We start from the raw sequence: 25,352 nt of genomic DNA on the forward strand, positions 1-25,352 counted from the left end.
CTACTACTCAGTCCCTTCCATGCAGCATAAAGAATTATTTGAAAACAGCAGTCAAAAAAAAAATCCAAGTAGCATTGAAAAAATAACATTGTTTTCTACAGACTAATGCATACAAAATTTTGACATTATTCAACATGCTTCAGACCAAAAGCTGTTACAATGTCTGGTTCTGACAGAGATCTATTCTCTCCGAGCAAGCCAGTAAGCGCTTTATATTTCCACTGTGTTAGAGAGTATTTTTTAGCCTGGTCTTATAATTTCCAAGCTGTAATTTGCAAAATTAGTTTCCAAACTTGCAAATCGGATTCATGTGAGCAACAGCAGCAGCAGGAGTTTGTCAGTGAGAACTACTGGCTTGTTTACAGCTAACGCTGAGCTTGGAGTTAATTATTTGTTCACTGCTTGCTGAATGTTATTGTAGATATTCTCGAAAGGGCACAATGAGCAGGCAAGGCTGGGGGAATCTGAGCAGGGGCCATGGAGGAATGACACCCCAATAACAAGGGGCCAAGCTCCAGGAGATCCCACTGATGAGAAATATCTGGGAAGAACAGGCAGGGGTCCCTTGGACCAACCTCAAAAGTGATGAAAAGAGGGTATGAAATTTGTTTGGATCCCGAAAAAGCACTGAGGGTTGGGAAAGGCACAGGAACAGCCTTAGCCAGCACTGCGGGAGAGGTGATATTTGATATTTTCCCTCCTCCCTCTCAACACGCTTGTTTCGCGTTTCCCACCTCTAAGCTTGTCTAGCCACAAAATCGCATCTCAGTCCTGAGCCTCCTGCAACGTGAGCACATCAGTACCACGAAAACTGGCGTTTCTCATTACCTCCTTTGCCAAAACCTGTTTTTCACTGCAGGATAGTTCCTATTGCACCAGAATAAACAATAATTTTGGTTCTTTGCACGTCACCAGCATTATCCTAGGCAACCTGTTCTTTCATTGTCAATGCTCCGGATTGTATAAACGCCTCCAAAAAAGCCTTCCAGTAGCTCATGTTCTAGAAGCACATTTGTGTTCAGCTCTCAGGAGGAGGAGGTGCCAAACGATACATGCTCACAGAAGTGTGTGCCCAGATCTGCATGCCCAACCGTTGCCTCCCTTCATGATGGGCAGGTGCCTGGCCAAGAGTGATCCACAAAACTGGACCATCTCAACCTTCAGGGGCAATCCTTGCTGCACGTGCTCTTGGCATGCTCTGCTCTTGGGTCAGAATCCCTGCACAGATCCTACTGATGCAGGAAGCTTGTGTGGACTCAAGCACAACCCAACACACTACCAGAAAGCAAGCTCCATCAAGACACCACTTTTCATTTGTGATATCCCACAGTCAGGTATTATATCAGAGAAGGTCATTAAAAACTTATTGCCATTCATGTTTTTCTTCAGAATCCAGCATGCCATCATCAGACACGGGTTATGCGGCTGCTGGGATCTCTGGATAGGTCTCCTACTGCTGTCCATATGTTGCTTCACACAGCTGGAGGAACATGAAATAACTTTCCTAATAACAGATGGAAAGTCCATAGTGGAAGAGAGCGCCTCGTGTTTCTTAAGTAATAAGCTCATGCAATAACTGGTAAGCTCTCCTTCTTTCTCAGTGAAATCAGTCACAAAGCCAAAGTTAAGGGATACTCCCAGGAACACCTTCAGAAGTAAGAAAGAAAGGGATATTCAGGGCAAGCTCTTCCATTTCTTGAGCCTGCAGGGCTCACATTCATCCTAGATGTGAGCCTCCTGAGCAGACTAGGGCAAGGAACTCCTGGCCTGACCTCTCTCCAAGAATAAGGTCATATATATTGCAATAAATTGTCTATTCAAGCCAGGCTTTTCTCCCAGACGTTTTGGGGGGAACCTTTTTTACATTCAAAGAAAATCTACTTCACTGCTTCACTGAAAATTTACCAGGTCACATTTATTCCTAACAGTGTACCATTTGCAAAGCATTAATAAAGGAGTAATAAATGTTATATTGCTTCTGATGTATGCTGTAAGTGTTTATAAACACACCAGTAAACATTACATCTGCAAATAACCCTACTGACCTGTAATATAAATGCTCTACAACTATTGACTCATACCATATATTAACACTTTATGGATAAATCTTTAGCAGCCACTTATAAGTTGCTTCTTAGAGCAAATGTTATGTCCTCCCAAATAGGCATGGAAAGGTCACTGAAAACAATAATTTCAAGAAAGAGCACATGTCCATTTGTTCAGTTTAGTTCCTCTAAAATTATACCACAGAAGTAAATTTAACTTTTTTTTAAATACTTTAAATTAAAAAAAAATATTTTTCTTTCTTGTTAAAATTTTGACAAATACAGGACCACCTGAAATAGTCAAGCCAGACTGCTCAGAAGAATTTCCCAGATTATGCAAACAGTATTAATTCCACTTGCCCACCCTTCCTTCTCCCTTTCTCTTTTTACCTTTGAAGATATCTGCTAATGGGGTGAATAATCCCATCTAATTTCACACATCTCAAAATTGGCTGAGTTGATGCTGGTCAGCAAATTAGGTCATCAAACAAAGCAAAATGGGCACATCCAGAGGACAACCCAACGCAGTCGTCTTACCATGGCTTTATCCAGAATGAACTCACCCTGTCCAGCACCTTTTTGTCACCATCGAGTTGATTTTCTGTGTTCACACAGATGACCATGCCTGAATGAGATAAACCCCTTTTTCAATACCTGCTCTTAAACAACAGCTGCATATTCAGCTCAGGATGATACACAGAATTTGAAGGTTTAACTTGTGAAACTAGGAACTTTAGGTTAGGTGAAGAGGCCTTGTCAAACTTGACTGAATTTGAAGTAGTACCAGTAGGAAAATATGGGTTATCATAGGGACAAACAGGAGCTGATGCTTTAGGAGAGAGACTGATGTTGGTAAAATACCTACTACATTCACCCCTCTAGCTTGTGTCAATAACAGCAATATTGACATTAGACAAACACTAGAAAAAGCAACACTAGACAAAGCACTTTGAATCCCCAAAGTTTCAGATTTCTGTATCTGTTGTCTATCACCATCATTAACCCACTGATACATTTGGGTGAGCAATGCTGGGTAAACAAGAGGATAGACACATGAGTTTGTACTTTGCTTTCCAAAATCTGGCACTTCAGAATAAATCACAGTGAGACGATGATTGACTTGAATCTCACAGAGCTTTCTCTGCCGTTTACCTTCGATAAATGCAATCTGCTCTTAATACCAAGTATCAGTAAAATGTTTTGCAAACTTGAATGAAGTGTCCTATGGCAAGGCAAATTATAATTAATCCTTATGGATACATAACTGTATCTATTAAACACAACTGTCCTGGCAAGTTTCCTCTCAAACTAACACTATAGCAAAGAAATTTCTTTGGCAATAACACTTTTTTTCCTTCTGACTCCCCACTGTACCAATAACTGTGTAGTTGCAGGGAGTTTTATACAGTCTAACCTCATACTAATGAACCATTTGAATAAATTGTTGAATAAATCTGAATGTTCAGCTACAATTAAGATGTAGGAATTTGCTGCATCAGGCTGATGAAGAAACAGCAACATTTGAGCTAAACATTTCTAGCACAGTTAAAGGCTTTTGTTCACATGAATTGGGAATAAATTCAAGGAAATATTTTCAAAAGAAAATAACTAAGACATGCATAAAATAAAGAGAAAATATGCTTCTAAGGTAACTTCATTACGCGAAGAAAAACAGGAGTAATATCACTCTAGTTCAGATGCCTTTTTTTTTTTTTTTTTTTTTTTAAGGAAGGCTAATTGCCAATGCAAAAGAGATTAGCTCCTATCACCGGGGTTGTATTCCTGAAGCTAGAGCATACCAAGACATGATGCTCCTACCCTGACACTCTAATCTGTGAATCTCAGTGCACTCTTGTGCTTGTATTCTGGGGAAAAAAAAGCTGTCTTGCAAGTGCATGAATCCTGCCTATCTTCTGATCTACCCCTTTGTGCTAACTCAACCAGATTGCCATCATACACATGTTCTAGCAACCAAGACTGGAAGGCCAGAAGTCGGCGGCCTGCTGGTGAACGTGTGAAATTATTGACTACTGATACAGAAATCCTAAACAGAAGTTTGATGTGTGTGTCTATCTATAGAAAACACTATAAAAATGTCACTATCGTATTAGCAATGTCTTGCAGGACTTGAATAAGCAAAAAAAAATGCAGTAAAACATATTAGTAAGAACACTTTTCAAAAATATGTTTAGATCTAATGCATGTGGTGAGGACCAATATTGTCAAAAAGCTCAAATTTTGGGGTTATTTAGAAGACAGAATCAAACTTTTCAGCGGGACCGAGTTGTCCAGCAAGTTCTCTTTGTTGCTGTTGAGCTACTTCTGAATTACCACCATGATGTAAAGCCACTGCCCACTAATGTGACAAGAGGCTTGTCTTGGTTCTTCCATGCAGTCATTTCACCATTTCTGATGGCGTTACTTGCAACAAAGTGTCTCCACCAGGTGCAAAGAAAAGGCACAAGCACAAGAGTCTCTTAGTAAAACATTACTCTCAGATCACAGATTTATTTTATGGATTTGCAACACAGCCCATATTACAAACATTGTCTGGGAACATTTACAAGAATAAATAAGATGGACTCGCAGTTGTAAAAAAAAGATTACACTTCACTGTAATGTACAGTCAAAAAATATATCTGATATTCATTGACTTGACATTATTTACCTTCCTTCTTTTAAGCTAGAAAGAAAAGACACTGAATGCACAGTGTTGAGATTTCTGTATTTATATTTTTTTTCCTTTTTTTTTATACGTGCTTTATCTATCAAACATCCAAACTGTACAAGTGAGTTTCATCAGTAATCCATAAGGGCCAAGGAGGGAAGGGGGTTGGAAATCGCGACAGCAAAGAGATTAGCTCTCATGCAGCACTTGTCCCTGGCCAAACGGCTGCAATTCAGGGAGCAGAAACAGGAGACTGCTGATCCCGAGGCGGCCACGGCATCGCCGTGCGCCGGAGCAACCAGGCTGGCTACAAAAGGGGCTAGGACATTTTTTCGGCAGGATTGGTGCAGGGCGGGAAGGAGATTAAATCAGTATGGGAATGAATTTTGTTAACATGGCTAGTCCGTGTGAGCTAAACATGGAACGGATGAAACTTTTGGCATAGAGGTACAGTGTGAGTGCTGGAGAAGAAAGGACCACGTGGGTGATGATGGGGTAAAGCCAGTTCTGCTCCAGGTGCGTGAAGTCCAGCACAAGAAGTCTGGTGAGACTTCCAGCAATCCAAACAATCCATCGGTATTTTTCCTGGATATTTTTAGAGTAACTAAATTCAATCACTTTACAAAGTGCTGGCCACACTCCTCCTCCTCTGCAAAACCACTCCCTTAACTTCACGTAAATGCGATCCCTAAAGGTCTCCACTGAAAGAGGTACTCGCAAAGGGATGTTTTTGTAGTGCAGTGCTCTGGAGATACAGGACAAATTTCCCCAAACACAGCCCTGTTCTGGGACATCAGATCTCCCAGCAAACACCATCACCATTGAAATTCTGTCACTCTGCAACAAGCAACTCCACAAAAGTAACTTCTACAACACTGAAAACCTACATACAAGAGATCAGGACTCCTCCTGAAAGTCACCTCACCTTGCAGCAAGCAAATCCTGGCTCCGACAAACTGTTGTGGACTAGCCCACGTCTGCACTGCTCAGAAACACCTCGTGCTCCAACAACTTGAAAGAAAAGCATTTTGGTTTGTTCTTTTCTCATTTCATTCAGGTCCCCTGCCCCAGCACCATCACAGGAAACACTACAGAAACACCAGCATCTGGCATTCAGCTTGCTGCATTGTTTTGTTTCTTAAGGCTCAGGTTGAAGACAGAGAAAAAGGATGAAAAAATCTGCTTGATGCTTTGGGACAAGGACAGAGAAGAAAAGATTAATGTGGAACTCTGGGGCTTTTACAAACAGACGAAAGTTGCTAGTATTTCAATTATGCCAATCTGACAAAAACTGTAGGATATGCCATGTATCGTTTATTGTGTACAAGGCAGGATTTTAAATTCATTTAATGCAGCAAATAAAGATTATAGAGTAGAGGCCACTGGACATCAGCAACTTTTTTTTGGTTATATATATATATTTTTCTCCATCAAATTTAGTGCCAGCAGGATTGTATGAAAAAAATATGATTTACCTTGCCTGTTATAGCAAAAAGTACATTCTTAAAAATGTATATATTAGGAGTGAGGTGACTGATACCTTTTCCAAGTTAATTAAGAGAAAACACATGAAAGATTTTCTGGTAGCTTTGTGCAAAACTGCAGAAGATGGACTTTTCTTTCTCTGTTATTTACTGGCCCTTGCTGAAGGAAGAGCTGTTAGCATTTTGGAAAGCGGGAAGGGCACCTGCATTTTTATATAGCATGTATGGCTACAGAAGATATAAATGTAAATAGGAACACGGGAGGATTAACAGAATTCTTATACTCACTTCCATGTGCCAGATTTTGACTAGCTGCCTCTCCCTGTTTCTACTCCTGAAAAAGTCTGTGGCAGGAAAAAAATGCAGTCACTTGTTCTAATGTTTCACGGTCTTCTAAAAAATCCATTGAATTTTGGGCCCACAAGAAGTGGTCATGCTCAGCAACCTTTGGCACGGGGCCCTATTTTCTAACAAACTATAATCCACAGAATTTTGTAAACTCTCACTACTGAACGAATCCCAGATGAAAACACTACAGGCTCACATCAAGCTCTTGAGATACCCCTTGAAATGACCAGGTATTTCAAAGCCAGTTGTGCTATAATGCAATACACTAATTTAAACCGATTATGGGACAATAAAGTTTGCTGAGGACTAAATTTCCCTTCTTTTGTTTGGATGGGAATCTCAGACCTGTACATTGCTCTGTGATGACTTGTGACAAATTCTGCAACTGCGACTGGTAAAGACGCCTCATATTTGAAGATTTGTCTCTCAAGCAAGATTTTTTTTTTTTTTAAATGTTTGTCCCCCAGGATTTATCCCTGCTGTTAATACTGCCTGTTTGGTCTCCAGAGAGTCCACAAGTGGAATGTAGTATTACCTGCTTCTATGATCTTGGCATAAACTTGGAAAAATAAGAGATATAGAAGTTACTACTTCTCTGTTCGAGAATAAGAAGTGGAACAATGTGCAAGTTTCCTACCTGTTTTGGGGCTCCATTTAATCTGCCTTCTCCGGCAATGTTTGCTTTTCTCCCAAAGGAGATTTCTTCTCCTTTCCTTCTCTTCTACATGGCAATTAGTATTAACTGCCTCTGAAGCACTTTCTGGAGGAGCCTCTTTCCTTTGCCTGACTCTACAGGACATCAAGAGCAGTGACCAGAAATCCAGGGTCTGTGGATTCCTAGGGGAAATCCCCTAAACTACTTCTAAAAGGCCTGTGAAAAGTAAATAAATAATAATAATAAAAAAAAACAGTCTAAACATCTGCAGGCTTAAATCTGCTATTGTGGGTCTGCATTGCCACTAGGCTTTGCTTTTTTTATATAAAGTTTTTCACATCCAAAATAAAAATTCGGAAGCTCCTGACATACAAACTTGTGCTTCATTTGGTTGAAGTTGCACCTTCCAATCTTCTTTCCTTTCCCAAAGAGCTACATGGATGAAACTAATTAAGGATCATGGGCATTTCCCCAAATCCCCATCCACTCTGGGGAACTCGGTGGACATTCTCTTCAACTGTGCATGTGGGCAGGGCACTGGCCAAGAGTGATGGGATCCAGTAATAGAGGCTTGGATCAGGGCCAAAAGGTGACTAACTGAGAAATTGCTGTTTAACTGTCAGCTGGTCCCTACTTTGGGCTTTGTCATCCAGACAATACGCGGGCTTGGATTGAGGGAAAGCATGAGCCAGTGCCTCAAGTCCATATACACGAGAGGTCAGATACCTTCTCCTTACAGACCATTTTGGGGAGTAGGGTGTGGGGAGGTGCCATCATATGACACAGCTGCTGAAGAGCTATTAACTAAAAGAATAAAAAAGAAACAAAGAAATTGAAACAATTGTCAAGCCTACTGTACCTTTTAGGGCTTTGGGTCTCTATCTCTCCTGTAGACAACTCAGGGTCTTCCTTCTCCAGCAGCCACTCTAGGTATTTCTGGAGTTCTTTGCTTCAGTTACATTCCTTAATAATTTAAGATGTTAGTCACCCTTTGTTCCCTGCCACCCTTCTTTATTTACTTCTAACTCTCTGAATTTTAGATTAGAATTTAGACCAATACTGGTCTAAATGGACCACTAATAAACAATGGTCCATTGATCCTGGAGATATCTGAACAGGAGTAAATCTGTCTTCATTATGAACGATAATATATTGTCAATAGCATATTTTCCCTGTTTAAATTCAATCTCTTCTATCAACTATACTCTCCATTAGTTATTAATCCTTGCAGGAGATGTCTTCTTTATCTCCACTCACATCTCTCTCTCCCATTGAAAACAAATCCAATGCCCATAACCCTGCTTTGGACACATTATTTTTTGTGCTATACGCTGTTCTCTATGGTTTAAATAACCTCATAGGTTACTTTAAATGAGGTTCTTTTCTTTTTCCACATTTTTCCACACAGTTTCCTTCATCGTTATTTCAGGCACAGCATATACATACACACTGTGTGGTGATGAACAGCATAAAGATCCCTCGGCCAACACAGAGCAGGGCCAGGCCCCTGAACGCAGCCAAGTCCATGCCAACACAGCAGTGTGGGGCTATGGACAACCAACCCTGTGGGGTTTGCTCAGCAAAAAAAAAAAAAATCCTTCTGTCCATCAGCTGGGCTGTGCTAACCAACATCTGTATTACTCATTCATTACAAACACAAGATAAAATTTGGCTTAACCACCTTGCACTAAAGTTCACGCTAAGACAACTCATGGCAAGTTGCTGTGGGTCGGCTGATACAGCCTGATCCTTTTACAGCATTTTTCATACCATGAAAACATACTGAAATCTACCTCAAACCATAAACCACTCCACTGTGATGCTATTCTCTTCTGTTCTTCTGACACTTGGTTCACTCCATGCACATCTGTTCCACATATACTCTTCTGTTTTTTTTAATCCACTTCATTTCATGCTACTCTTAAGCCTAGAACTACCCTCCTACATTCACACTTCAGTCATATTGTCATTTCTTCTACCTCTACATTCCTTTTGGCCTTGCTGTTACACCTCACTGCTTTAGCTAATCTTGCAATAATTCATGAGACAAACCTCTTACTACTGCATTGTTACCTTGCATGTAAAATTATCACAGAGCTAAATACCAGTTCATATCTTCATAGCATCCAATTAACTTGGGTCATTTCTAGGCATATTTTGACAATACTGAGAGACACTTAGGAAGACTCCTGTTATTTAAAAAAAAGTGGAGAACATCACCAAAAAGCATATAGCCCAGAAACAACTTAAGGAGGAGACTGCCTGGCCATGACAACCATCTCAAAGCACACAGCCCATTTTCTTTAGAGGGGTGATAGGGATTTGGAAAACAGGCTGATTCCCTCTTTCTGGACTGCAGGAACTCAGGATACACCTTGCTGACCTGCAGCTTTTTGCTTAGGCAGTTGTTGAAAAATTCTGCTCTGGGATCAGTGCTGACTCCCCTCTTCTCTGCAACCAGCACCTGACTACTGAACTACACTGTTACAGCAAGATGCCTCTAATCTAAGCACTATTTTACCTCTCTTTTCTTTTTTATGTCACACTGTTGCTTTGTCTTTTACTTTCCTGTTCTGCTTGCAAGTACCCAGCAGCTCTTAGATTTTTTGCAGGTCTTTGAGGAGATAACAACTTTTCAGTTAGGTACATGTATGTTTATGTTAAGAGTTGTTTTCATAAAATTTGGTAATTTCTCCTCCTTTCTCCTCCTTCACTGTCAAGGTGAAGGTATGACTACTTAAAAAAAAAAAGAGAGAGAGAAAAAAAGAAAAAGAATGACAACAGAATCATTACCTTTTTGGCTCTTCTGACATTCTCTATTTCTGACATGGACATGACAGAGCTCCAGAGCTCATGGCACAGTCTCTGAGTATTTACCTGAGAGCAGAAAACTACAGAATGGTCAGAAAGTGGAATTTTCTTCAACTCTCACATTCAGTCTAGCTTTTAGAGAAATAATGCTTATGAAGGAACCTACCTCTGCCAGGATCGGATTTACATAGACAGCAACATCATATTCCCGCACCCTCTGTATAAATGAATGGCTAAACTGAAACACTGAATGTTACACTTATTCATTTAAGTTTTCTTTTTTCTTTTTGGGGGAAGATTACCCTGCAGACCTTAATGATTAACTACTTACATATACTCTTTTGGAAAAGCAATTTCTTAGCCGCAAAGAAACCAGATTAAGATCCAGAACCGTGGCAAAACACATCTGCTGTTTCTTTCGAAAAAATAGACTTGCACAGGCACCTCTGCAGAAGAAAACAAAAGCTGTTTTGCTTAGGATGGAAAGTTGCTGTGCTGGTTTAATGCATTTCTTAACGCACGTCACTCTAGATTTCTGTGTACGTACATTACCTTTCCTACAGCTTGGATGGGTTACTGCTTTTAAGTTTGCAAGGCCTGGAAATCTGGATAAATTGCTCAGTTACATCTGACAGTACAACAGTTAGGAAAGAGTGAAGAAATCATGATGAAACACAATTTTAAGATTACCTTCAGATTTTTAAGCTCTGTGACCAGGAATTTTCTTTGTTCTTTGTTTGCACAATGCCCTAGTTCAATTGGCTTCTGTAGTGACTAGGGTTTCTAAGTTCTACAGCAATACAAAGAATAAATAAAAAATAACTATACGTAATATACGATCAATAAATACTGACTTTATATCTTTTTTTTTTTTTTAAAGACACACTGCACCCTAGCAAATTCTTCAAAAATACGGTAACAAAGTTACCAAAAGTTGCAAGCCAAATGCAATTGGTTTGATGTAAATGTTTAATTTTAAGAGTTAAATGGCTGTGAAAGTCTTTTAATGATAATGCTTTGTCAGCACTGAAAAGAACATGGACTGGAGAGATGTAACCAGCCTGCGCACAGCCCTAGGAGTCCAGCAGAAACTGGGAGGAGACATTTGTGCAGAAGCCGAGGCAGCAAATACATGAACAGCTTCTCATTTCTGCTGTCTATTTTCATGCTAAAAAGAACTGGATATAGGAAGAGAATTTCAGCTTTTTTTTTTTTTGGTGTTGGAAAAACAAAAGAAAACAGAACCCCCACCTCCCCTCGCCCCCCAGTCGGGATGGCAGACAAATTGTGATGAAAAGTTTCATATATCCCCTATGGCTATATCTCATTTTTTTCCCAGATCACTGCTGCATGAAATTCAAAATTTAAAGACGGGGATTTGAGAAGAAAATCATAAGTTAAAAAGGAGACATTTAAAAGACAGAGTTTCCTCGAGGTTTCATTCTGTCTCCACACTGTAGCGAAGAGAACAAAAATACAATCCAAAAGAGGAGAGAAGTCAGAGGGGATTACAAAGTCCAGTCTTGCAGCCCGTCTCCCAGTTGCTGATTTGTACAGTGGGGTATTGAGAAGCGGCGGAGGCTCCGGTAGAAAGCAGGCAGCAGCAAACACAGCATCGTCTCGTCCCGCGGGCACCGAGCTCTGCGCAGCCCCAGGCTCCGGCTCCAGCAGGAGAGTTTTTCCTTCCCGCACTTGTCACTGCCCTCAAGCATGGCAGAGGGAAGAGAGCGTCTGTCTGAGACGGGCTCCGGCCTTCCGGAGACTCCTCGCCCTCCGCTCGGCTAGAAGGAACTCAAGTATTCCAGTGCAACTTCGTATACAAATCTATACTGTTCCTGAGGAGAGAGCAGAAAGTCGTGGCAGGAGGACATGGGTCAACTCTTGCAGAGCCTCGCTGGACAAGCTGCCCAAACCACCCGCCTCTCCCTCACTGATACCATTTGGCAGGAGCAGACAAACATTAATTGTATTTCATGGGGATCCTGGATGCACACGACTAAGAGATTTACAGTCAACGAAAGGGAGAATACCCAAAGAGGCAGGCATGACATGGGCCATTCGTTATCTCCTTCATGCCCTCATTGCACGCATTGCTTTTGAGGCAAGAACTCAGTTTGATCAATTGAGATGCTCTAATTCAGGACAGTTTAAACTCTTCACTTACAGGGAGCAAAGCCCTGGGTTTGGGCTCTTCTCCCTTCCCAGATTCGAGGCATGTAGGCGCACTCAGCCCTGGACACCGGGGATTACTCCCTTCCCTCTCTCCCTCCCCATTGCATCGGGGAGGCAACTGGGGGCTTTAGGCCCCTGGAGGCAGCTGGATGCAGGAGACCCTAACCCCTCGTCTCAAGAGGAGAAGGAGGAGAACCCACTGTGTGTGCTAACAACAGGATTGGTGTTAATTCTGAGGGCATTAAATGAAGATTGCTTTTGACAGAGCTAAGCCAGGAAGCTCTGTTGCTATCCTACACCCCCTGGGCACACCCTGGGTGCGTGAGGCACAGGAACCGAGCTTACCAGCGACTCCACCATGTTGGATTTGTTATTCCGCAACGTCTTCACTATGTGGAACACGTCGATGATATTCTGCTGTTGGATCATTTCACACACGCTGCAGATGGCACAGAAGGTGCCGCTGCGTCCCCCGCCATTCCTAGGTGCAGAAGGAAAGAGGCAATGGGTAAAGTTGGCCAAGGACTAAGCAATGGAAGAAATGGACAGCAGTACAAGTTGGGGATGGAAGCGACAGGTTGATCCCTGGTGAGAGCAGACAGCCCCACAACCGCAGTGCTGCTCCCCCTGAGCTGGCCACACAAGCATGAGAAGCCTTGTGAGCAGAGCTGGGCACTTGGCGCTGCTGTTTCTGCAGGTCTGGGCTGCAAGCACAAGGTTAAAATCCCCCTTTACTCGACACAAAGCAACAGAGTCTTTTCGGCTACTCCTCATTATGCTTAGTAAGTTCCTGGGGCCAGGAAGCGAGGCTGTAGCACAATATTCAACTTGAATTGTATTGCAAATGTAATTTAAACTTCATTTTCCCCAGCGGAAGCCTGGCAGCCTACCAGATCTCCAGATCTATAATCAGCGCTCATCAGCCAGGGCTCACAAAGTCACACAAATTTTCCTGTCAGACTCACAGGCAGTGGACAACAGTGCGTCCGTCCCTCCCATCGTACTGTTCCTGCCACTTCTCCAACCTTCTGACCACCTTCAGGAGGGAGCGTTTGGAAGGAGGGGTGTCCCTGTATGCCGGCCAGCCGATGTACTGCAGGTGCTGAACGATGCGGTATCCGTCCTGGGGCTGAAATAAAAAGCATTTTTAAGAAGTTAAAATCATCGAAGTCTCATTCACCTGCAAGAACAGGTCAGATGCATCTTTCCTGGTAGCCTGCACTGCAGCTTTGTTGTGCTATCCGAGTCAAAAGCAAAGACTGCCCTCAAAATATCTCTGGGGACCACAGAAGGAAACCCTCCTCGTAAAGATTTCAGCAAAGCTGCTGTTGTTGAACATAGATGGGTGGAGAGAGCCAGGAATTTCCAGCAACCACTCTGCAATCCATGCTTTTCCCAGCTAGTTTCCACTGTGGGAGTCACAGAAGCCAAGTCTTACTGGCTACCTGTTGTCAGGGCTGTCCCTGGCTCACAGGCAGCTGCCCTGGGACACTGTCAGGGTGTCTGTGTGTACCTGATTTATCCGTTCCTGTAAATGGACAAGGTTCATTCTGTAATGGTGTAACTGAACTGCATAGACTCTAACACATCTAACCCACAATCAGAGACTGATGCTTAGGATGGAAATCTAATTTCTGGAGCCTGTTTCCTCTTCTGATTTAAAAAAAAAAAAAAAAAAAAAAAAAAAAAAAAAAAGGAGGGGGGAATATAATCAATCTGGGCAAAACTATGGAAAAATCCTCTACCGAAATCCTTTGCACTGCAGCCCCTAGGTTGCTTTGCTTGGGCCCAGTGTGCAGATAAACTTAGAGAGAACCATTTCAGCTACCCCCAGGCTGCAGAACAGGAAGCTGCTTGCAGAAATGGCAGTGGCTTATTTATGGGAAAACACTGGACTGGGAATCCCAGTCCAGCCAGGAAACTGCATCTGTCTACAGGGACAGAACTACTGTAAGAATCCTGCATAGTAGTTGACATATGGAGAGCAGTTGACATTATCCTAGTTTATTTCCTACAATATTTATGCTTTTATGTTGGCTACTAGGTGATTAATCATTTTCAAATATACACAGAAAACGCACTCCATTTAAATGCATATTTTCAGCTTCTATCCCCCACTTGCTGCTTTCCGCCAGAAAGATCTTACTGATGTAGACTGATGCAACTAAGTGTTAATTAAAGCAAGTAGCTAGTATTTTGCACTGGAATCCTTTTCCTGGGTGAGAGATTCAAGCCAAATTATATTTTACAGAATAAATGAGCAAACTCCTATTTCACCGATCTTACCCTGGCCATGTTGCAGATCCGGAATATCCGGTTGATGATATCTTCATCAATGTCTGCTGAAACAAACTCTACTTGAATGGGGCCATAACAGCAGGATGTCTTCTCTGGCCAGTACTGCATGCAGAGCTGGTGAAAATACCACAAAAAAGGGAGAGCACATTAACTGTAAACAAGTAACCTTACAGTAACTCTTCTGTCCATTTGAATTTATATCCAGTTCAAATCTGCAACCAATCCTGGATTATTTTTTTTTAAATGCACAATCTTTGCCCATGCTGATGTTGCTGAATTGAAAGGACAAGAAAATCCTAACCACACAGATTGCAATAGATTGTGGGGAAAAAAAAGGAATGGGATCTCATTAGTAGTTTCTGCTGAGATTGCATTTCTTTGTGCTTTCTTCTTCCTATTTTCGAGTGTAATTTTAAGAAGTTTTGAAACCCCCAGATGCTCATTTGAACTTGATCTCAAGCTATTTAAGTTCAATCATAGTCAGTAATGACGCCAAGTGTGCGCATGCCACTGCATTAATTCTGCATTCCCATTATTCCTTTGATCATAAGGATTAAATTTGGGATAGTCATGCAATCTTATGCATCTTTACCCTTGTTAGCTTTGCAAGATTAAAAAGTAAGCCAAGACCATGTAAGCAAGTCTTCCTTTGAAGGCTTCTTTACTCCTCTCTCAGACTGTCAAGCAGCCTACAGATCTCCTCTCAAAGCATTTCTCCAATAGGTAAGGATATCCAAGCTGTGCAGATGCTTTAGGAAACCACCTTAAAGCACATCAGAAAGAGAAGGGAAAGATTTGTCCTAATATTACAAATCTGCTTTCCATAAAGAAGGTCTGTGAATGGCCATCTACCCAAATGCAGTCTTCTATACAGTGCCTAAAATAGTCTGTTACATTCTCTGAACTCTAAAATGGTTTTACTTGAACCTTTTTTCACTGCAGAGTGGATTACAGGCTTACTTATCTATTTAATTTAACTCTTCATTTCAGCCATAGCTGGACATATAAGCACTTCCTGTGATGGTGTTTTCAAGCCCGCCCTCTAAATCCACATGGGTGGAACACAATACTTGAGTGCACTAGGACAGTATTTGCATGCAACTGCAGACTGACACTTTGGTAATGGTTATGGCATAGTGTTCAGATTAGATGAACAGGTAGATAACAATGATGTGGGCATAGAGTGACTCCTAAGACAGTTGAGTTTCCTGTCCAGAAGCCTTATTTTCACAGCTGGTATCAAACTGTTTTCCAAGCAAAACATGAGAAACTGTGTTTGGTTTCCAGAAGGTGCATTTCTTTAAAGCATCAGGAAAAGATGAAATCTGTATCTGGATTCAATACCAAGACTCAGAAGCTGCCTAGGAGAATGTGACCAGTGGTACAAAATGTATGGGCCCTGGTTCCTCACATGGAGCATCAGGACTTGGGCGCTGGTCACCAGGACAGCCCACGGCAGAAGGGCTGGAAGGCAGCGCTTCAGCTCCATGAAGAAATGAAATCCCACAGCTCTCATCCTGCAGACAGATCCCTGTTGCACCTTGTGAAGAAACGGACTCAGTCTGGGGTGCAGAGTGAGACAACTTTATTTCCAAACCGACTTCTTTTTATACTTTCTTAACACAAGTGTTGCAAAGCGCACAACCAATCAGCATCTGGCCACCTGCGCGGTTGTCTGGCTTTGTTTCTTTTCTTCTGGCAAGACACGTCGCACACAAGGCAGGGGGAGGTGTTCCTCAGTCCTCGTCTTTCTCGGCTCTGTCCCCCATCTGCTGCAAAGACTGACACCCTTGTGGTTAACTATCTGCTAACAAGGTACTATTGTCTTTGAACAAGCCTCCACATCTCACCCTTCTTTATTTGTTTTTGTTTGAACAGCCATGACTTAATTAAATGATCTATCCTTAAACACATAACAAGAAACAAAGCAGGCACACTAACAATAAACGAAATATGCCAAACATCAACAGGCTGTCCTACTAGACAGGTTACAAACGGATTTACTGGACTAGATAATCTTCTGTGGAAATCCCTAAGGAGGGACGGATCCAATTAATAGTTCCCAAAAGTTTTTGAAGATCATTCAAAGTCGTTATGTCTGTCTTTAGGGTCAATGATTGTGGTCGAATTTGATGATCAGAAATTCTCCATCCTAAATATCGCCAAGGCGGACTTTCCTGTACTTTATCTTCCGCAATTCTTAATCCTGCAGCTGATGCTGCTCGCGTAATCTGATGCAGAGCCTCTTCTGCTGTTTCCTTTTGCTCTGCAGCAATCAATATATCATCCATATCTTCCCATTGGCACAGTACAGGGTGGTATCGGAGTCCATACCATTATCTTAATTTCTCCTATGAAATCTGCGTTGATAACTGCAGGTAACACAAACAGCCCTTGTCTCGTTGTTGAAAATCGCCCAATCAATAGTGCTGCCATTCCTCGCCCCAGGGGGCTGTGGACACCAGTTGGAATTAGCACAACTGATGTATCAGTAATTAGCACTTCTATTGTGGTGGCCAGGTCCACCCCGGCGCTGCCGCTTGTGCTGGCGCACAAGCGGCGGCTGCTTCCCGGTGGGAGCCACTCCGAGGGGTGATTTGCCGTCATGGCGCGACCCCCCGCCGCGCTCCGCTTGAAGTTTCCCGAAGGGGCTTGCGGTCGACCTTCCTTATCAAATTTTGATCGACACTGATTAGCATAGTGTTGTCCTTTGTGGCAGCGCGGACATAGTCCAGGCGCTCCTTTGTTTGCTTGTGTTTTCGGACAGTATTTACGAATATGCCCAAATTGGCCACAAGCAAAACATGGCCTTTTCATAGACATTGTTGCAAATGTTTCGGCCATCAGTGAATATTCATACTGTTTGGTACCGACATTAATACATGCTTTTAGCATGTCATCAATAGTAGGATCCTTTAGTGGCCGCAAAACTCTCTGGCAATCGGGGTTAGCATTCTCAACTGCTAGTTGCTTAAAAATGTAGCTTCGTGCTTGTTCATTATCAATTTGTTTCTCCAGAGCCTCATTAAGCCGATCCAAAAACTTCATATATGGCTCATTCGCATCTTGTCTTATGCTAACAAAAGGTTGTCTTTGTTTACCACTCTCCGGAACGGCCTTAAGGGCGCGGAGAGCAAGTGCCTTAACTTGTTGCAAGCCCTCAGGGGGGATTTCTGCTTGTGCTGTTGTAGCACTGTGATCGCCCTCCCCCATTAGCACGTCCACAGTAACATTATACGACAAACCTTCCCAACGCGGATTCTGGTCTGGTGCACAGATAACGGGAAAGGCTTTCAGCATGCCCACATCCCCCGCCTGTTTTGCTCCTCGTTTTACTGAGGCCCATTTATCGTGAGGATCCGGGGGGTATAGGTCTGGCTCCTTTCCAGGGTCAATAGGACCCGGACCAAAAGGATCATCGTCCTGTTCATCAGGTGGCAGTACCGCAAAGGCTTTTGCAGCACGTTTTCTTTTCTGATTCTCATCAGGACACGATTGAGGTAAAGGAGGCGCGGAGGGGATGGCAGGGGCCCCGATCCCGTCATTTATGTTCGACTGCAACCCACTATGAGATTTCAATATTTCGAGTACAACTCGCCATTGTGGCAACAGGTTAGCAGCAGCCTTATCACCGCGCGTGGCACTATCCCACAGTCGGACCCCAATTTGGTCCCATCTTTCCAGATTAAAAACATTCTTACTATTCACCGAAGGATCGTCTTTAGAAGCCCATGCAAGAACCTTTTGCAGCTCTTCTTCACCTAATTTTTTTCTTTGCGGTTTCAAGTTTTTAGGAGAAGCTTCTAAATCGTCCTTTTGTTCCTTCATTAGGTATGAACCCATAGTTCCCAGCCGCTTACCTCTTTCCTTTCAAGAGGCTTTTAGTGTGCACACAAAGTAAGCTTCCTTTCAGCTTGATCCTTACGCTTCCTTTCAGCGTGATTCCCGGGAGTTCAGCTGGGCGGTGCAACCGGAGAGACAGCTAGTCTTCGAGCCCCACGTTGGGCGCCATTTGTTGCACCTTGTGAAGAAACGGACTCAGTCTGGGGTGCAGAGTGAGACAACTTTATTTCCAAACCGACTTCTTTTTATACTTTCTTAACACAAGTGTTGCAAAGCGCACAACCAATCAGCATCTGGCCACCTGCGCGGTTGTCTGGCTTTGTTTCTTTTCTTCTGGCAAGACACGTCGCACACAAGGCAGGGGGAGGTGTTCCTCAGTCCTCGTCTTTCTCGGCTCTGTCCCCCATCTGCTGCAAAGACTGACACCCTTGTGGTTAACTATCTGCTAACAAGGTACTATTGTCTTTGAACAAGCCTCCACAGATCCCCTCAATGAAAACATGATTGTTTTCTCCATTACCATCACAAAAAGGTCCCAATAATCTTACTGTCTTTGAGTATGGTAAGATTCAGAAGGCAGTGAAGAGACAAATGAAAAATTAAGCTGTAAAGTACCAAGTACTTGAGGGCTCTTCTCCTCTTGCTTAACGAGTGCTGTAATGGATGAATTAGCAATGCCAAATGCACTCTTTACACAAATTGCATGATTACCCTTTTTTGAAAGCTGTTATCTTCTGCCACTCATCAGCAAGGTGGCTGCAAATTCTCATACAGAAGGAACAGGAGCTACTCCTCATCCAGCAAGACCTACTTCTGAAATAACATTGCGTTCAGTAAGAATTCAACTCACACGACTCCAGAAAGAAAAATACATAGCATCATCTGCTTCTCCAGACCCTACACCAACTAACTATACTTCTCTACCCTATTTAATTCCATTGGGAAGCTCTTGAGCTCCTTCAATACAGTTTCAGCATCTCTCTTGCTTCCATTCTTCTGGAACCCCACGGCAAGTGGCACATTGACTGCACTGTTGCAGTTACAGTTGGGATCTTGGAAAATGATGGCCAAGCATGAAGACACTGATGCTATGGGTGAGGAATTACATTTTTCTGAACCAAAGTAAAAGGAAAATAAGAAAAAGAAGAAACCAGCTTTGGGAGGGAGTCATAGGCCTGCATATGTATACAGCTAATCTCTGCTAATTGCTATGAGAATGAGGTGCCTTAGTGAGAGCCAACCACCTTTACTTGTGGACCCAGATTTTAGCCTTCATTGTACCCTAAAATCTTATTTATTCCTTTCCAGTTCCCCCTGGTACTTTTTTTTTTTTTTAATCCTCAAGAAAATGGATTCGAGAAGAAAGCCACATGAAGAAATGATAAGAAAATCACTTACCTGTGCTGCATCCATCTCATTCAGCATCACGACGGAGGAGCAGTTATAATCAAACACCAGCCTCCAGAAGTCTGCTATGGTGTTGGGCAGAGGGTGCTGGGTTACAATAAAGGCAGCAGGTTGCTTGTGGCTCTAACAAAAGAACAAGATTAGTTTAGAAAAAATTCAATCAACTTTTATTCAAAAGAATATTATACCCAGGAGGCTACGGCGAGGCAATCTGAGCCATTTAACCAGATTATACAAATCACATATCCTTCTCCTTGTTATCGCTGTGCAATGAATGAATGTCTCATAATGGGATTCTTTTGCTCCCAATGAAGACATTTCATTAAAGGAGTGTCACAAGAGCAGAGATTACCTAAATCAATTATTTATATTTTGAGACTCAGCAAATAATTCTAATTCTACTCTTACTACTAGCACTACTAGTAGTAATATTAATAATTAGCAAGAAAATAGCCGGAAGCAGAATGTTATCCCTGCTGCTGCTAGGGACTCCGGGAATACAGAAGGGATTAGCCCCCATGTGCTCTTGCTCCCTGGTGGCATGGTGCCACTGAACGGGCTCATCTGAATTTACAGATGCCGCAAGAGAGCGTGCAGGGCAGTGCTCAGCCTGGCATCGACGGCTGCTGCTACCTTGAGCAAATGCCAGGCTGCCAGACTAGGTAAAAGACAAAGGCAAATTTTGATTTTACCATACAGAAAAAAGAAATACTCAAAGTATCACGATGCCAGTTGTTAAGGCTGGCAATTTTTCCTCCATGTGAGACATCTGTGGGTGGAAGTGCCAAGCAGACTATGCTGGGGATGAGACGGTGCTGCCCATGCTCTGCACCCGTCTATTCAGCTTGCAGGGTGGTTGCAACTTGCTTCTGAGAGTGCATGGGCAAACACGGTGAAGGGAAATGAAATAAAGGGATGGAAGAGGAAAACTCTTGTGAAAACATCTGCAGTGAATTATCCTCTTTCTTCCTACTCTGTATTTCAAACCTACGAGCACCAATAGGGATTTAAGGCTATGCTGTACATACCAAGACAGACAATAGAGTGGGACATAAAATGGAGAAACTTATCTCCTCCATCCTCCCATCCAAAAGCAAACCATAGGGTCAGGAACATGGTGATGTTTCTGCTAATTTATTCATTCCACATTAGCAGGCTGCATAATTGGCTGAGCAGTTGGTTGAAGGTCTTATCTGTTTGTAGGTTTTGCCAGTAGGAGAAAAAAGAATAAAGCAAAGAAACAGGTGGGCTGTAAGTGAGGAGCCAGCCTCACTGCCCTGTTTTGAAGGGAAGGAATTGACACACCAAGATGTTAACTCATCATGTAAGAGAGCATTTCTTGGAAAGAAAACACTTTCACCTTTCCCAAGATAAATAAAACCCACCAGAACTTCTGCAAGGCATGAACTAGACATGCAGGTACAGGCCCTTTGCTTAAGAAGCATTTTGGACTCCTTTGGGGGAAGAACAGAAACAGCTTTTCACCCTTCTTCTTAACAAGGCATTTTGCTGACACAAATGTGACACTGAGTGGTTGTCACAGCAAAGACCCGAAGATCTGTTGACTTGAAAGGGACAGAGGAGGTGAAGAGAAAAGGCCAGGAGTCTTGAAAACCCCTGAGTAGAATTTCTGTTCTCCCTGGACAGCAGCAGCCCTTTGGCCTTATTTCCCAGAGAAGATTTTGCTCAAATCCAGACAGTGTGTAGACTAATACATTTTTCTTTTGCTTGTTATATTCATTAAAAAATTTCTTCAAATGAACAACAGAAGGATGGAGTTGAGTGCCTGGAATGGGTGTTGGTTGGCACGCACGGATACTCCCTAACTGGTATTCCTAGGCAGTAACTGCTCAGGGTGTTCCCAAAAGGCCAGTTTCTTAGTCTCTTCAGTCTTCTGCAGACTTAGACAGAACTGAGACATTGACAGTCTTCTACACAGCTTGAACTGGAAGCTCGGATGAAGTGTTCCAATTTCTGAGGGACCTTCTCTCCTCCAGAGCCTCCATGGCTCTAGAAGCAGGTCCAAAGGGCCTTCTCTGTTTAAAATAATTGCAAGGTCTGTCCCCAGTAGGGACAGCCCAGGAAGATCTGGGATTTAGGTTGAGACTTTATCAAGAGCTAATGATTCTTCTACGAAAAGATAAAGGAATGTCAGAGACATCCTAAGAGATGACATCACATCATAGGTGTTTGAATTTCAATGACAGGTGAAACATCTCCATATACATGGATATTAATTGGCAGCAATTTTGTAGGGAAGGGTGATGCTGGTTCAAAGTATTGCACATGGAAATGTGCACATTCACAAGCCCTGAGAAATCACAGGAGAACTGATTGTGCTCAGGCAGATTTGCCAAAGCACAAAACACATTAAAAAAAAAAAAAGAAAAAGAAAAAAGAAGAAAAAAAGAATAACTGTTTCGCCAGGCACATTTGTAATGAAAATATCAAAACGTTTCTGAACAGAAACATCTAAAATCCATTCTACAACCATTTGACTAACCCTCTTAAATACAAGAGTATCACTGTTTCCCAAAGAATGATGAACCAAGCACAATTAAAAAGCCTGACCCTATTCAACCATACTTGGAAAAAAAATGATGACACTTCACCCTAGATCATATTTACACATACTCCAGTCGCAATAATTAGAGGCTTTTACTGGCATCTGTGTCCAAAGGCAGTTAGACATCATAGTAAAAAAGAAACCATCAATGTAATTCTTCATACACAAATGACCTGCCCTGCTAGATTCTATAAACACAAAGGGAAATGCCTTCAGACAGATTCATATCAGTGTAACTCATCCTCCCGACCTTAAGCTTTTTGCACATCTCATCCTTGTACTCCTCTAGTCTTAACTGCATAAGTTGAAATAAATCGCTCTCTTCACACTGCAAACTATTCTTACCAGAAAGTTCACCTGGCAGTTCCTTCTGGTGAACATTTCTCTTTTCATTTACACATCAATCAGTGCAAGAGTTGGCCTACCACTTCTTTATCTATCTGCTTTTCTAAGATGTAACCCCAGGCTGCAAGCTGATGTGCTGTTTAGTCAAAATTTTTCCACTAATGTGAAGCAAAGCTACAAAGTATTGTGACCACAGTCTGCGTGGCCTATTTTTGCATTTCTGTGAAGGTGACAGAGTTCATGTGACTTTGCTCTGCTTCCAGATGTCAGCTTGAGAAACTGCAGGAAAAAAATACCCTTTGCTTTGGTTCCACTTCCCTCCCGTGCCTGTCCCTTATTCCCTCCATGCAACCCAGGGGCAGCGTGGACTCTCCCGTGCCGCTTACATCCATGAGCGCAGCATTGATGTAGTTGCTCGATTCCCCATCCACGGAGATGAGGAAGGGCAGGCAGCGGTCCAGGGGCAGCACGTCCATGCAGCGGTTCTTGTCGTGGTTCCTCGGCAGGAGCCCGATGCTGCAGTCTTCGGGCCGGACGCGTGGCGTCACGATATTGAGAGTCTGCAAAAGGGGCACGACAGACGGGCGCGTGATGAGTATCTCCGAGTTCACATCTAAAAGGGAGGTCCTCCACACAATTAATGGAATTTAAAGCTGGAATAGCTTTATCCCAGAGACTATGAACATTAATAAGCACTCAAGAGCTTGTTGCTGTTCTAATACAGAAGTTTTGCATGTACTCCTGAGGAGCACTTCCAAAGTAAATCTAGCATAAATTGAGGGCACTAAATACTTCTAAGATCTTTTCTTTTTCCCTTAGGGATTTAATCTATAGAAGTTTTAACAATTCCCAGCTCTAAAATCCCACAGCAGTTAGATAACACGTTTCTGTTCCTTCCCAGAGATGGGAAATAGCTGTCACAGCTACAAATTGCAGCTTTGACTCCATCACTGAGCAAAATTTCCTTGTGTTTACACCACCTCCGGGGTGGCAGCACACATCCTTCATGCATCCCTCTCCTCCTTTGGTGGGATCCATGTGCACAAGCATGGTGAGAATTGACCTGACTTCTCCAGCAGGCAACATCTGGTTCAAACCCTAAGTTTTTATCTTAACTATATAAGTATTTATATAAAACATACATATATATAAACATATAGCATATATATATTATTACATTTTTTATAAAATATACACATATTATATATTTATATTTTTATATATATAAAACATATATACATATATTTTCCTTTTTTTGTTCTAAAAAACAAAACGAAATAAAACAAAACAAAATCAGAAGGAAGTAAAGCTGCTGTGTATATTATTTAGATTGCTGCTTTCCTTTTGGAGAGATGCTTTGGATGCTTCTCTTACCTAGTCATACCATGCCTGTGGGGTCAGCCTGTCAGTCTTTCACACTTTTTTGTCTTTCCCACAGCACGATGGAAGATGTTTCTTTAAATCTAGTTTTATTTTGTGTTAATCACTGTGGGGGTCTCCTGACAAAGCAGTCCAGGGAGCTTAGCAGGGGTCAGAAACAACAAATGAAAGTGAATGCATCTCCACACCATCTCTTAAGTGCTGGTAGACCAGGGTGATCCGATATCACTCTGCTTGTACTTGCCATGTGCCCTTCTTTGAATAGAGTGAATTCATTTGCAGCCATCAGATGAACAAGTAAAAATCTGGCGGGCAAAACTTTACTTACATAGGGTGGGATTTCTGCCACAGAAAGGTTATTAATGGAAAAATGAGGAAGATCAAAATCTAATACTCAAGAACGCACGAAGTATAAAACTTTAAATTATCTTGCTGCTCTATCTTATGCAGGCTGCACACAGACATCCCTTTGTGCACAAATGGACAGTGGGCAGCCTGGCAGAGAAATCACAAAAAATAGTAATAATGATTCTGCTAAACTTCTGACAGTGCAAAAGAGCAGGCAGGTGCCACGTTAGCGATTTGCCCCTCTGCTCCATGTCCTTCCCCTCTCGCCCTCGTTCTTGTGCTTGGTGAGATTCCACCAGCTCTCCCGAGCGGAGCCGCTTGTACAACGTGCACTATGCCAGAAAACCACCGGTGGGACCAACGTAATACAGATTAGTAACAGATCTACAGTTAGATCAACCAGTTCATAAAGACTGCAGCAAGAGATAACACGGGCTGCATTGAATGCAGGCATTAAGGGTGAGGAGCGCTCTAAGCTAAAATCCTGTAAAAACAGCATTCTACAACGAGACAGAGAACAAACCTCTTATGCAAAGTACAGGGGAGCTTTTCCTTCCCTTAGGAGCCACCAGCCCCTGGCAGCTCAAAGGAACAAGTACACAAGTGACAAATCTTGTCTCATATCATGACAAAACAAGCACAGCGAGCAGTGTCATTTTTTTTTTTTAATAGCATAACAGCATTTGCTAAAGTTAGGCTTTGGTTCCTTCGCATCAGGCATCCAGAACCAGAAACACTTTTACAGATCTGATATCACTGGAGAAAACCTGATTTTTTCACTTGAGCTGCCATCAGCTGGGATCCACAATTTTTATCTCACTATACTAACCCTGATGTTTGTCTGTAAGGCTTCAAATAAAAAACAAATCATCCCTTTGTGCAGAGAGAAAGGAAAAGCCCTGAAGCGGCAGCAGCTGCATCTGACCTATGCCAGGGCTGCTAGGAGTCATTCTACTGCTGCAGAAGACACTTGGCTGGCGGA

At 42.5% G+C, this 25,352-nt stretch overlaps 1 protein-coding gene across 1 annotated transcript in view; it reads right to left on the reverse strand.

Annotated features, from left to right (window-relative positions):
- Window positions 1-11,713: 11,713 nt before the first annotated feature.
- Window positions 11,714-25,352, reverse strand: part of PTPRT (protein tyrosine phosphatase receptor type T) — a 396,902-nt gene continuing 383,263 nt past the window's right edge. The window contains exons 29-34 of the mRNA XM_088538697.1: window positions 23,029-23,202; window positions 19,723-19,854; window positions 14,470-14,595; window positions 13,149-13,312; window positions 12,529-12,664; window positions 11,714-11,846 (exon numbers count right to left, since the gene is read on the reverse strand). Of these exons, the coding sequence (XP_088394823.1) occupies window positions 11,793-11,846; window positions 12,529-12,664; window positions 13,149-13,312; window positions 14,470-14,595; window positions 19,723-19,854; window positions 23,029-23,202 (786 nt within the window). The 3' untranslated portion in view covers window positions 11,714-11,792. The remainder of the gene's footprint in view (window positions 11,847-12,528; window positions 12,665-13,148; window positions 13,313-14,469; window positions 14,596-19,722; window positions 19,855-23,028; window positions 23,203-25,352) is intronic.

This window comes from Tinamus guttatus, unplaced genomic scaffold (assembly GCF_059628265.1).
Source record: "Tinamus guttatus ecotype Peru unplaced genomic scaffold, ASM5962826v1 Tinamus_guttatus_pri_ptg001150l, whole genome shotgun sequence".
NCBI lineage: Eukaryota > Metazoa > Chordata > Aves > Tinamiformes > Tinamidae > Tinamus > Tinamus guttatus.